General features: G+C 36.2%; 1 protein-coding gene across 11 annotated transcripts in view; it reads left to right on the top strand.

The window, feature by feature from the left end:
• Positions 1-14,721, top strand: part of LOC149530983 (uncharacterized) — a 197,301-nt gene that overhangs the window by 49,904 nt on the left and 132,676 nt on the right. For all 11 annotated transcript variants that reach the window (XM_089811864.1, XM_089811857.1, XM_089811855.1 and 8 more), the window contains one exon: positions 448-591. In XM_089811864.1, coding sequence (XP_089667990.1) covers positions 448-591 — 144 coding nt within the window. The remainder of the gene's footprint in view (positions 1-447; positions 592-14,721) is intronic.

Here is a 14,721-nt window from a genome sequence, read left to right as displayed (position 1 = left end):
CACAAACTATTTATATGTAAATTCTCAGAATATGAAATTTCACCAGCCTGACTGTCTCTTATTTGCTTCAGAATATTTTAGAAATTGTAGTTTCTCTTGATGGAAATGCTCATGTACGATTCAGTATGGAGGTTTTTCCTGTTCAGTCACCCAGAAGATCAACGTTGTTTGCCTTGCACTGCATTATCTTACATAGCATTCACAAACTATTTATATGTAAATTCTCAGAATATGAAATTTCACCAGCCTGACTGTCTCGTATTTGCTCCAGAATATTTTAGAAATTGTAGTTTCTCTTGATGGAAATGCCCATGTACAATTCAATATTGAGCAACATTCCAATGATTACAAACATCTGTTAATCAGCATTCTTTACTGGAAGTGTCCTGTTTTGAAATTTTGCCTCTAATAGCTATTTTTTTCTCATTAATTGACATGTGGTGCCAGGTGTCAAATTTTTGTTTGGCAAGGACAGTTCAGCCGAGCAATACCCATCTGGGGATTTTCAAGACTCAAGGATGTTGAAGGATAAAGAGAAAGATAGCTTTCGTTGCTTTCCATTTCTTTATCCCTGGGGCCACAGTACACCAGGTAAGTTTCCATCTACCTTTATTAGATGTTAAATTTAAATTGTTTAAGTTCTGTAAAATGTCTCTGATATAAAATTGCGATGATTTCCCCATGCCTTAATAGAAGATAGCATGCATGATAATGATGCTACAATAATTTTGAAAGGCCCCACAAAGCTAAATAGTCTAATCATGTGTAGGTTGCCTAGCTCCGTGAGCACACACATTGTAAGTGAAAGAAAAAAACCTTTTGTGATTCCTTTTTTTCCATAGCAAAAAATAGTTAAAAGAAGTAGATGATCCAATCAGTTGTTAGGAAATTTTGCCAGAAACATATGGGAACATTAGTTAGAAAGTGAAGTCTAGTATGAGATTCTATCTGAAGTTTGCCCTGCTAATGTATGTATATTAAATTATTAATCAAATAGCCATGCTGGGCTGGAAGCAAATCAGTGACGTTTAACATGCTCAATTTGTTACTGTCATGGACAATCAAAATAGTGTCGTGAATGAACTTGGCTTCTCTTCCAAAGTAATTTTATCAGTTAGAAAAAGAGCATGTTAATGCATTATCTAACTATTCTGAATGTAGTATTTATTGACCCTGGCCTTTTTATTCACTTCAAAGTTCTACTCTTCTTGCTAAACTGATCTGTAGTAATCACTTCTGTTTAAGGATTCCTGCTTCCCATACCCTTCTCTTTACTTTGCAAGCCTGCATGAGCATTTCACACTCCACTCCAGCAGAACAAAGGTACAGCACAAGAGGGAAAATCCTATGTTGGTGGCAGGTTTGCTAACTAGAATAAATGATATTTTGTTTATTTAATGGCAATATAATGGATTAGTTAGTTAGTGGCAGTTGAAACTCTTTAACTGACCACCGAGTGTTATATATTTTGGGAACCAAACATTATGTTTGTACATACATTACATTTGATAATAAATCTACATCTTTGTGCCATACTTATGTATTGTATTTGAATTACTGTGTTACTGTGCTCATTACTATATTCTTGTTTACTCTAAGTTGAAATGCTTCTGTAGGGAGTTAGCATTTTGGTGTTGTTGCTTTTTTGAACCTAGAAGTCTGATGGAAGGCCAACAAGTGTAATGGTGGACTAATGGGCTGATTGTATATAGGTGCTAGTAACCAATAGTGGTGTCAAGGATGAGGAGGAATAAACAAGGGTGAATCGATTGATGAAGCACTAGTTACACTCATGAGAGGTTTCAATCAATTAGTATGTGTAGAGAAATGCTTAAGAGTGAGTAGTCCCTAAAGGAAAATTTTTCTACAATCTCATAGTGCAACTCATAGTCTATGATCTTCTCAGGAGTATCCCAAGATTGTTGGCACAAAATTTGATTGAATTGCAAGAACAATGTGAGGAAAGGAAATGAGAGCAACATCGACAACAAATGCTTCAACAATACAAAGAAAAGTCCCATAGGGAGGAATAAGAGTGAGATATTGGCCAATGGTGTACTCTTGGCAATTAATGCCCCTGAAACTAAATCAGAAATGCAATGCTAGATATACTCAAGAGGAGGGAGTGATAGAAGACGACGGTTATGGGAAATTGTCTAAGGATCAGAGATTTGAGCAAGATTTACGCAAGATTAGAGTCTAGTGAAAATTACGACCCATGTGTGAACCAAGATATAATCAAGAAACCGATAGACCATGTACATGGAGTGAGTTGGAAGAGGTTGTCAGAAACCTACCACTCCTAAATGACGAAGTAAGTGAAAACCTTACTGACCAGGAAAGAAACCAAGTGACACACTCTTCTTCTAGCAAGGACTGAATCGTCAGATAGTGTCAGTCCAACTAGCCTAGCAGTGCAATTAGAAAAAGGGGATGAACGACATATCTAAACCAAGGTTGCCGAAGTCTTTGAAACTAATTTAGCATTGTGTTGAGAATTTCACTTTAAGGAGAATAGAGAATAAGGGGTCTAGAATTAAGGACTCTAGGGAGAAAAGGGTACATAAACAAGGGAGGCGACCGCAAGGTAGAAGATGCAAGTGTATGTGTATAGGACTCTTGCTTGGGCGAGTGTAAGAGAGGCACAAAAATGCGACAGAGATAGATGCTCTAATCTAGTCATATACACATGACTCTTATTAAGAAAAACTGGTAAACACCTCAAAGAGGCAAAAAATCCCTCAATTCACAGGGGATGCATTGAAGAATACCACATGCCATCACAAAACCAATGTAACCATATTGGAGGCGAGTGGACAAATGATAAGGAGCATTCGATGAAGGCATTCCTTGCCACACTATGGGGAATTTCCATCAATAGGTATGTAGATCTATGAGATAGCCGAAAATTGACATGGGTCGAACTCAAAAAGGCATTTGAAGAAGAATTCAAACTGTTGAGATAGCATGAAGCAAGAGAAGAGTGAGAACATACAGATTTACGATTGTAGGCTTAAGGAATATCTTGAGAAATTGGACAATCAAACATCTGATGGGTTGAATAAGAGGTTTTCATGGAGCTTGTTGTGCAAAATGATGAAAGTGATACCTTCATCCTTGCATGTCAATGCCCATGATTGGATGATGGACATCAAGAGCAAGAGTAATACATCAAGAGGAAAGAAGGTTAGTTATCACAATAGTATGGATTAAAACAATGATTTTTCAACTTACACTTGAATCATTTTTCACTTCTTCAATGCTATTTGAAACATCTTGATTGGATATTTCAATATCATAATGCTTCAAAAAAGAGATTCGATTGAAATCAATTGAGATAAGATAAGATAATAATTTTAGTGTCCAACGAAAAACCAGAAAGGTTTATGGGACTGAGCATACAAACAAAAGAGCCAACCACACAAGAAACACCAAAACGGTGTCAAAAAAGAAACCAAAACAAGACAAAAGACCAAGAAACACGAGGTAAGGACTATGAGTCCTTCCTTGGTACAAAGTAATCAGAAATAAAAGGATATAACTGTGGACGATTCAAAGTCTTAGATCTACGCTGAGGCCCGCTGGAAGAGTGTCGTTCCCTGAAAAGACTAGTACAATGCCTAACTGATCTAGAAGGAGTAGTACTGAAAGGCCTTTTAACACCCCGTGACAGGGGGGAGTAAAAGGCGGTAATGAGCTGGTTAGAGGTGTGGATCTGAGACGTAGCTAATTGAAGGGTATGCTGATGAAGTTGGGTGTCCTCCCAAAGATAAAGTGCAAGACACATTTGATCATGATAGTTGAAGAACTCAGAAAGAGAGAAACAATTGTTGAAAAGACAATAAAACCTCCCTCTAATCTCATAGTAAATAGGGCAACGAAATAAGAAATGGGTCTCGGACTCAACTTCTGCCAAAGTACACAATCTACAAACCCGATTCTCTCTAACCATATGGTGATCAGTTCGGATATGAAGACGATGAGAACCAACTCTGAAGGAGCTCAAAGAGAAACAAAGTGAATGACACCAATGCCTATAGAGATAGGCAGGTCGCACAATAATACCATTTTGAATCTCAAGAAAATGCTCTGCATAAAATGCCATCTTAGGATGTAATCCCTTAGGAGGATTACTCCAAGTAGTGATAATGTATTGTCTGTAAATATCCTGTCTAACATAGTTGTTCAACTCCTAACGAGAAGGGAGGAGATGAGCAGGAGCGTCCAGCGACAACTGGTAGGGAAGGAGACGATCAATGTCATTCCCAATCGAACCCAACAAAGAGGTGGCAAGGGCATACCAACAATGAGATCTAGTGGAAGTGTCGGATCTCCTAATTTGAATGGAAGAACAATATGTAAGATGAGAGTATCTATGACGGTCAACATTAGAGTCCATGAAACCTCAAAGCCGATGAAGAAACCAAATCAAGTCAAAAATGGTTGAAAGCCTAAAAGGATGAGCTCCAAACTTAGCGAAAACAATATTGTGGGGGGTGGGTTTGTGACATCTGATGATGCACCGTAAAAATAACGTTTGAACATGCTCAATAGAAGCCCAATTAGAAGCAAGAAGAGAAGGCCCCCAAACAACCGAGCCATAAAGAATAGTCGGTCTGACCAAGGAGTCCAAGAGGGACAACTTGGACTAAGTATCTTGAAAATGATGCTTGTACATTGTCTCTCAATCATGGCCAGAGACCCCATACCCTTACAAATCCTAGATTGAATAGTTGGTCTCAAACTGAAGTGAGGTCCCGAAAACTTAATTCCAAGATAAATGTACGAAGAAGTGATCTCAACCTCCTTTCACTGGAAAAATAAGTGAAGATGAGAGGTTTTAAGGTAGCTAAAAATCATCGCTCCAGTCTTAGCCATATTAACTACAAGCTGACGCTGATCATAGAAAGAGGCCAGACCATCTAGGAGTCGTTGTAAACTATCTGGAGAAGATGCTAGGAGAACAACATCATCTGCAAAAAGGAGAGTGGATATCAACACTTGATGCAAATAAAAACTGTCACCGGGATGAGAGGAGCTGATAAGAAAATCCTCAAGCTCATCAATATACAACCTGAACAAAGTAGGAGAAAGAGGGCAACCTTGCTTCACACCAATAGTGCTCTGAATCGGATCCGAGAAACCCTCTGGAGTCCTAAGCCTACTAGTCACCTTCTCATACAGTCTCATAATAGCAGTCAAAAGCATATCGAAAATCCCGATCTTACAAAGTCTTTGAAATAAGGCCATCCTAGGAACATATTCAAAAACCTTATAGAAATCCATAAAACAACAGTAGACTTTCTTAGAGCGATGCCTAGCCTGCTCAATAATAGCCCACAGAGTGAAGATATGATCCATAGTCTGATAGTCAGTACGAAAACCAGCTTGCCCTTTAGCTCTGCAACCTCTCTGAGATGATAGGAGGAAATATTTAGAAGGATCTAACTCTACTCCTAAGGGCAACGATATCAATGGATAGAGTTGTAATAGATGAATTCCAAGTAAACCAAGTTTTGCTTTGTCAAGCTTAGCCACGACTCTATAGGAACTGGTGCAATCTCCATGGGTTACAGAAAGATTTTCCAGATCATACTGAACACCATTTAAACAAACAATGCACATTCAATGAAATCGAATAAATTCATCTAATAATTGTGAAATTGGAAGAACAACATGGAACAAGTTGAAATAAACATGAATCCACCATATCTTCAATCAAATCAAGTTTTATTTCTCTGATTCTTACAACAATGTCTAATTTTTCTCCTTGTAATATCCCCCTAGGATATTTGTTCCATATTTTTTCAATTGTCTTGGAATTTAATCAAACAATTTGCACGCAATTTATTCTTTACTCATCTAAAAGTCTATCATATAATATTGAACTAAAATAGAGATCCAAAATATGATGATAAATCATTACAACTTTTTTCTCCAAAGAGATATAAAAATACCTCTATTTTTGCAAGTTTGACTTCAAATAAGACTTCCCCAAATTTGCTTAGTTGTGAATTCCATCCCAAATCCACCTTTAAAATGAATTGGATTTCCTCCCAATCCATTGAGTAATCCCTAGTGTTAGATGCCTAACCCGGATTGGATTGTGTTTTACAACAACACAAGAGTAACTATCCAACAATATTACATAGATACAAATTATAAATGAAATAACAAGAATAACCAAAGATAGCACAAAATCACATTACACAATAGATGACAAAATGATATTTCTTTCATGGCATAATAATCCCCATCATTAACAACATGATTTGTCCCGACCCTCATATAAATCGTGCTTGACAGTTGGTTAAGTTTGCCAAGTGTCGGCAATTGACACTGTTTTGGAACTAATGTTTTATTACACTACTTAATTAACTAACAAAGTATTATTAATGGCATAATTGCTCTCTACATCATTCACCCATTAAACTTGTCGTCTTCTAGATGACATAAGACAAACGAGGAAAAAACATCAAACTAGTCTACTAAGGCAGCTGAGAGGATGTCCTTGGAGTAGTTGAGGTGGTGCCTCATGGGAGTTGTTGATGAAGGATCCCCATGTCTTTGTCTTCTATCATTTACTTCTCACGTGCCACATTCAACAGTCTCAAGGCATTCATGACATCCTTTTAAGTAGTTGCTAATCGTGCTTTCTTGATAGGAGCCAACTTCTCCTCTAGAAGCTCATTTTCAAGCTCCTTCACTCATTTGTAGGGAAACCTCTCTCGCCAGAGTGACAATACATTCCTCCTTGGCCTGTCAAGAAGCTCATATAGTTTGTTGTAATTGTAAGAATGTAGTTAATTGTAATAACCCTGTTCAGTTATGCTTCTGGAAATACCACTTATTCAGACATTTGACATTTCAACAAACACTTGGCAGACAACCCAATTATCACTGGATATATGGTATTTAAAATTCCAAAACATGGTATCGGAAAATACAACAATTGTTCACAAATTCAATTAACCTTAGCCTTATACATTGCTCAAATAAATATCAAGCACTAGTATATAAATCTGCCATGTGAATGTGCACATTTAAATCTAAAACAACAAATGACTCACAACAAATTCTGAATTTATTCATTAGCTTACTATGCTTCAAACAATTCTCGCTTGCAATCACATAATGATTTTATCACCAGCAAAACTACAAATGTCCAACTTTAAGAAATCCAAATAAGAAATTAGGAGATATCAGAGATATGAATTACCAAACTCTCCAAGATAGAATTGCCCTCTCAGCCATAGTCAATACAGTAAGAGATCACATTGAATTATACCTCAGCAAGGGATTTGAAAATAAGAACCTTAGAAAAGCCACAAAGGCAACAAAAGCAAATAAATATTCAAGTGTGCTTTTCTCAATAAATGGGCTTGTATTTATAACCTCCAGATTCCCTTTTGTTGCCAAAATGAAACTTCACTCAAGAAGCTTCACCACATAACGTTAATTAGAAGCTTCCATTAGATTCTCTCACTTGACTTGGCTTAATTAATTAATAAATGACTCTTTCCAATGACAACTCAGCCTTCAACTTCAGTGAAATTATGAAGTTAAATTATAACTTTATAATAAGCCATTTAATTATTTAAAAATAAATTGGCTACTAAAAATATAATAACTCCCAAAATACTCATCATTTAAATATGGCGTCTGAAATAGGAGTCATACCTATTATTTTTCCATGTGACCAAATGCACTTTCCAAAAATAGAAAGGGTCCATCTTGATCAACACCAACTTACCACAAATAGTAAGTACACAAAACTAAGCCCAAATGAAGTCCAATCTGAGCCAAATGAAGACCAACCTATAGCTTACTAAATTGTGGAGAAGATAAGAGACCCTTCCAAGCCAAGCTACTATCACAGAAGATCCTCTATGCACAATAATTAGCTTACAAGGATCACAATAATAGGCAAATCTCTCAAATTCCGATGCTGACAAAAAATGGGGACATTACATTAATGGTCTCCTCTATCCTGGCAATGGTGCTCATCATCCCCGTGTGCTATCTGTGTCCTGCCAGAATATGTGGCATATTCCATGCCTACACCCTTTCCTTTATATCCATCTTCGACCATCCTTGCCGTGTGAGCTATTCATTTAATTTAGTGTTGCATTCCTTTGTCATGAACTTGAGGAGTGCCTCGACTACCATGATCACTGACCCTATGTCCAACTCCCTTGCTCGTCTTCCATGTCCTATGGCTTCCAACTGTGCTAAGAACCACTGTGTCAAATCTCCAAATCTTGAGATGAATCTTTCTACCAGGCCATCTTCCATGGCTCCAACTTTTGACTCTCCCATATGCTGGCTCCCATCATCTATTTCCACCACTTCTAGTTGGGCTTGGGTGACTTTCTCCACATGGTGTCCCATAATTAGTGTAGGTTAGGGTGGTGGTATGTCTAGTACGTCCATTTGAAAAATCTACGATAGGGTGTTAACTTCCACATCCATATCTCCTCCCTCTTGATTTGTTCTTTCCATGTAAGGACTGGAATCGCCGTTGGTGCCATTAGTGTTGGTGTTGGTGAAGTGGTAACTATAGTATCTAGGCTGACTACTCTAGTGGGTGATGTAGGTGTAACCACCAATGCAATAAGAAAAGGCCTTTCTATGCCTCGAGGAGTAGCAATGCGAATGGTGTGCCTATTGCTTTCATGTCTCCTCAGATGTACCATTTGCAATGCCTATTTTATCGGAACTAAATGTGCCATGGATGAGAGTTGACGTGGAGCAAACATTATCCTTTGCAACAACTTTCCACCCAAATTTGGAATTACCAGTGACTTTTCTAGCATGTTTTTTTTGGGTACCACCCCTTCTGTTACATCCCAAATTTTGACCTAATTTAAATTTATTATAGCCATTGAATTAAATGGATTTTCTTCACTCATGTGAAAGAGGTAGTTAATTATAGCTGTTGTACTGTATGAAAAAGTTTGTCTAACTGTTTATTGATGATGGTTGTTATCCATTATTTGTCATATGATGATGTTAGTAGTAGCTTGGTTTTAAAATTATGGTTAATAATTAAATTCCTTGCTAAAATCTACATTAAAATGTTATTTTGGATTTATTATCGTGGAAAATGTTGCACGAGTGATTGTAGGAGAAGATGAAGGGGAGAAGCATTGCTTAACGAAATCAACGAAATGGGGTACTAACTTAGTCCAATTATTGGATCGACAAGTATGACCTTTAACTATCTTGGTAAGGACCTAGCGACTTGAACATTAGGATACAATCGATGGACACGCATGAGCTATTATATAAACATTTAAAATATTAGTTATTTTTAATAAAAAAAAATGCGTACCTCAAATGGTTTTTGATTGACTTTTTCACCACCTCATTATAATGTATATTTATGTATGTGCACATAGATATAGAAATAAAGGTGACATCATAATATTATTTTTATACAAGATTCTATCTAATACGTACATTTAAATACTGCGCAAGAAGATAAAATAATCTTCCAAATAAAGCATTTATTTAAATATACATAATAATAGATACAACCTTGGATAAAATATATAATATGATGCCATCTCATAAATATATCTATGTACAAGTAGATAAATATATTATAAATTATCCTTGAATTATAACCTTCAAATCTTTTTCCATATTTATTCAATATTTTGCTAGAAACCAAAATGCACACTTGGCATATTATATTGGTGTTCAAGAAGCCAAGTCATTTCTTTATGAGTTATGGCTTCTTGGAAGCCATGGAGTTTATCGAATACCTCTTTAAATATTTGAAAGCTATGAGAAACCAAATATATGTTTTTTTACAAATTGTATCCTTCTTCACAATTTTATTTTTCTGAACTTTTGGCAACATTTTTCCTCTCTTTACCTCTGCTAGAAGTCGAGATTGTTATTCACTTCGAGATTGCACTCAAGATATCTCACGAGCAAGGACTGGTTGATAGCGTCCAACAAAAACTCATCCTTCTCAAAAGATAATCAAGTTATGTGGTCGACATACCATTATCGATTTAAATATTGTGTTCTTTTCTATATTACTGTGCATGTATTTACAGTGGTTTGGATTCTTTCCATAGGATGCCGTACACCATCATTGTTATCTGTTATTGAATAGTTCCTTAGAGAGTCTGAACTTTTCAAACTAAGTCAAGAACATTGATCATGATATATTTTACATCTCTATTTTACTGATTTTACATCTTTATTTTATTGCTGTACAGTAGAATCGAATGATATTCTTTTGCAAGCCTGAAGTTTATTTTCCTCAAGTGATATAAGCTGTGATGTATTGAAATATGAAAGATTATTACACCAACTGTGGAATCAGCAGAATGAGTTGGTTAAACTCTGAGAATTAAACACTTGGGACTCACCCGGCTAAATGGCCATGGAAGAGGTGAGAAAGAAATCTACAAGTAACATGGAAGCAAAATCAGATGTGACATAACAAACACATAAATATTTTAAAAAGGGAAAATCAATTAATAGCTCATGCATGCTTATGTTTATTGTTTTCTCTTGTTGTCAAGTCGAACGGTGGTGATCGGGTAATTAAACCCATCCAAAAACCTTGGCCAAGGTTGATAAAGGCATGTTTGCCAACTTAAGATCACATGATGTCGGTAGTGCCAGTTATTCAGGTAGGTCTATCCATAACTGAGCGAACTTTCTAGACATTGGAAATGCTCGGATTGCTGGACTAGTAGTACCCCAGGCCCGATTCCAGGGTAGGGCGGGCTTTTCTTTTCAAAAGATTGTGTAGGGATGAATATGGTTTGTGGTTGGGAGGTTAAGCCTAAGTCAATGCTTTTCTTCTTACCGAAAGCCGAGGCTTGCACAACTAAACACTCACCAGTTACTTCTTGTATGTTCCTCTTTCTAGTTCATGTTATGCATTTACTTTACTTGTATTCAAGGAAAGGTAGTTAATCATTATTTCAGTGGATCGTTATTACAGTTATTTCAGTTGATCGTTATTATAGTTATTTCAGTTAATCATTATTTCAGTTATTTCAAGTTGTTATATTATCTCAGTTAATCGTTAGTAGTTAAATCAATTAATGTCTCATGAAAAGGATTCAAGATATTTTGATTTGATAGTTAGTTGAGGAAAACTCTTTCATTCTTATGTGAAACCAAATATTAGTTCTCCTTTATTTTGTTATGAAAATCTGTTTGTTACACCTTCCTCTATCATTGTTGCTTCCTTCCTTGCATCATCTCTCAGTAGTACCATCTCGCCACCTTGGACTGCCATTTCGTCACCCTAGATTGCCATTTCTCCTTCTTGTGTTGCTATTTCCCCTATCTCCCCTCGTGGAGTGCCATCTCTCCTTTGAGAACTACATTTTCTCCCGTGTGCGGCTTCCATCCATACTACCTTCCATGTGGCCTCCATTCATATGGCCAACTCCTTTTGTACGACCTCGTTCTATGTGACAGGCTTGTGCAATGTCATCTTGCACCTTGAATACAATCTCTGGCACTAGCCCTAGTAGGGGTCCTTCCTATATGTTACATCCCAAATTTTGACCTAATTTAAAATGTTCATATAGCCGTTGAGGTTTCACGTGAAGTCAATTGACAGTTAAAATTTGTTACAATCATGTGAAATGGTAAGATGATTAATTGTTATAATTTTATATGAAGATGAAGTGCTAGTTAACCGTTATGATGATATTTTAAAGCTATTTTGGGAAGTTGATTATTTATCATAAATTCATGGGAATTGAAAAGGCGGTAAGTCGTTATGATAATTTATGATTAATAACTTGTTATAGTAATATGATTTAATTGTGGAGAATTTTTTTGTAGGGAGCATGCCAAAGGGGTGGAAGCATTGTTGAAAAAAGAATTGGGCACAAGGGCACCACCATCACTGGGCAAATAGGTGTGAATCTTGAATCACCATGCCTAAAGGTAAACGACTAGGCAAGCAAGAGTGTAGGTTGGACAATACCATGAGCTACTTGGATAACATATAAAACATTTAAATATTTAAACATAATCAAAATATGTACCTTTAAATGGTGTATGCTGGCATTCTCATCATTTCATTATATATATATGTATATATGTGCACATAAGTATAAAAGTATGGTGCTAGCATAGTATTAAAGTATTCAAGCTCATCACTATTAACATATATATACATATACACACACACATATATCGAGAAGATATGAAAATAAAATAATCTCCCAATTATGCACTGTTGCCCAAGTTTCAATTCATATCGTTTTTGCTTTAGGGTTTTGAGTCAAGTCAAGTATTAATGTCTTAAGTTTGAGTCTAGATTGCCCATAGGATGGCCTTTCTTCTCATCATTCCTTTGAGCTAACCTAATGCAGAGAATCATATGAGCAATGCATTAGTCCAAAGCTAGGTGATTAGGGTTTGGGAGGTTTTTATGTGTCATCCCGATGAGAATGTCTAGAGCTTCTCTTGATTTGTTCCTAACCATGATTCAACGTTACGTTGTGATTTCCATGGAAGACATTACAGATGAGCAAGGTCAGTGAGCAGAAGTAGTAGTTCATGAAGAAGAAAACGCGGTGGAGAAAAGTCAAATGAATGAAAGAATGCACACCATTGGCCAATTGACAAGTTAAAAGGTTCATAAGACCAAATCCAAATCATCTATAAAGGCCAGATCAATGGATGATGTTTTAATGATGGAAATATAAGTATTCAATGATGCATCTTGTCGACTGTCAGATCGAAAATAGATCTACGCTTGTCGCTATGCCACTATAAAAAGTTGCACGAAGAATAATCCTAGTGACAATGACAACACGACACGTGTCTTGTGGGCCATCACATTTCACGAGATACAGTCAGAACCTAGTCACGAAGTGCCATGAAGCAAAGAAGGTCAATGTCAGGTTCTCCATGCAATGGAATAGTGCCACTTGTCTGCCATGACATGCGTAGCTGGAAAGTGGACTTGCATTGCAAAGTAAAAGGGTTAACATCGTATTATTGCCACTGTCAGATTGGAAAAAGATCTACGTTTGTCGCTATGTCACTATGTAAAGTTGCTCGACTATTATTCATAGTGACGTAACGACAGTTCAACACATGTACATGGAGGGACGCGTGGAGGAAGTTATAAAGGAAGGGTTATAATGTTTTAATTGTGATCGTTGGTTTAAGATCAATAACCCAAATTCAAAATTGCAGTGACCGTTGGAATATGAATAATACAAACTTGCCGCGAAACAACAAAATATGAAGAAAACAATGTTTTTCTACAAGATTCTTGAGATTGCATGAAGCTAAACAGTCGTTGAGTGTTTTCAGAAGTACCATGGATTCATAAGCATCGATGGAAAAGATGCCACGTGTTCATAATTTCATATTTTATTCTCTTTTCTATTTTGTGATTGTTGTTCTGCTGAACTGAAGGGTAACAACAAACTATAAATGTAATCTCATTTGACAATACAAAGGTCGACAAACTTGATGGTGACTTGGTTTGTAGTTCTATTTACCCTATTTGCTTGTCATGTTTTGTTGCCCATGCATAGATCAGTTTTGCATTAAGAGTTGAAAGACAATCATATGTGATTCTGTGATAATCAAATGGATTCCATTTCATTTTAGTAATTACAGCGAAGGTGATTCCATTTACTTTCTTCATATATGGTTCTGTTTCTTCTCTTGTTAATTTCATATCATGTTAGATAGTTTCATTGGGAAATGAACGATAAATGTGAATGAATTTATTAGTTATTGGTCAGATTCCATTTCATTTAAAGCTGATAGTGAAAGCAATTCCATTTTCCCTCATGTGGATATCTCTTCATTCCTCTTTTGCATCTAGATGGTTAATCTGCATTTAGAATAGAAGTAAGGGTTAAAAATCTCAAGATAATCTACTACAGTCATTCCATTGGGTGTGATAGGTTATTCAAATTCATCTTGCTTGAATTGTTTGTGCCTACAAACAATTTGGTTATCCTTTATTGCTCTCAGGTTAAGAGCTTATAATGTCAGAACTTCTGATCTCATAAAAACATGTTCATTGCATATCATTGTGAATCATAGGGAGCTGTACCTAATGATTCAGAGGGCAGTGATAGAATACATACGCTGACCCATTTGTTGGTAAACATCCTTTTGTCTCTCCAAAACATTGGGAATCAAAGAGTTAGGTTATAAAATCTAATAGGAGGACAAACTGTTAACCAACATGCATGTATATAGATATGCGTATCCTAATAGGTATAACCTTGGACACAATAATAATATGATGACACCATTAAAAAATAACTTATATATGTGCAAATATATTTATTCTTTTCATAAGGAGTCCTTCAAATTCTTTTTCTTATAATTATAAGAATCTATAAGAGACAAGGACTACACTTGGTAGTTTCCTTCTTTTGAATTGGTGAACCAAGAAGCCAGTAATCTTCTTGTAACTACTATCTAGAGTTGTGGCTTCTATTTGAGCCTCCTATATTGTTCTCATTATATAAAAAGCTCAAAAGTATGTTTGGTAGCAAGCATCGATATTGTTGTTTTTTCCCATTCCCTCTTCTCTTTTCTTTTCCTTATTATTACGGTCGATGTTGGAGTGAAACCAAGCTACTATTCCTGTGATTAGAGAGTCTCCACAATCTGAAATCCGCATTGGCAAATCAGACTTTTGAGAGCCAGCCATTCAGAATCAATCAAGATCCATTCCTTTATTGTTTAGGT

Source organism: Cupressus sempervirens, chromosome 11 (assembly GCF_028749045.1).
Source record: "Cupressus sempervirens isolate cs-2001-9-10 chromosome 11, ASM2874904v1, whole genome shotgun sequence".
NCBI classification, from domain to species: domain Eukaryota; kingdom Viridiplantae; phylum Streptophyta; class Pinopsida; order Cupressales; family Cupressaceae; genus Cupressus; species Cupressus sempervirens.
The sequence above is the reverse complement of the archived record's forward strand: the minus strand, read 5'-3'. Positions and strand labels throughout refer to the sequence as shown.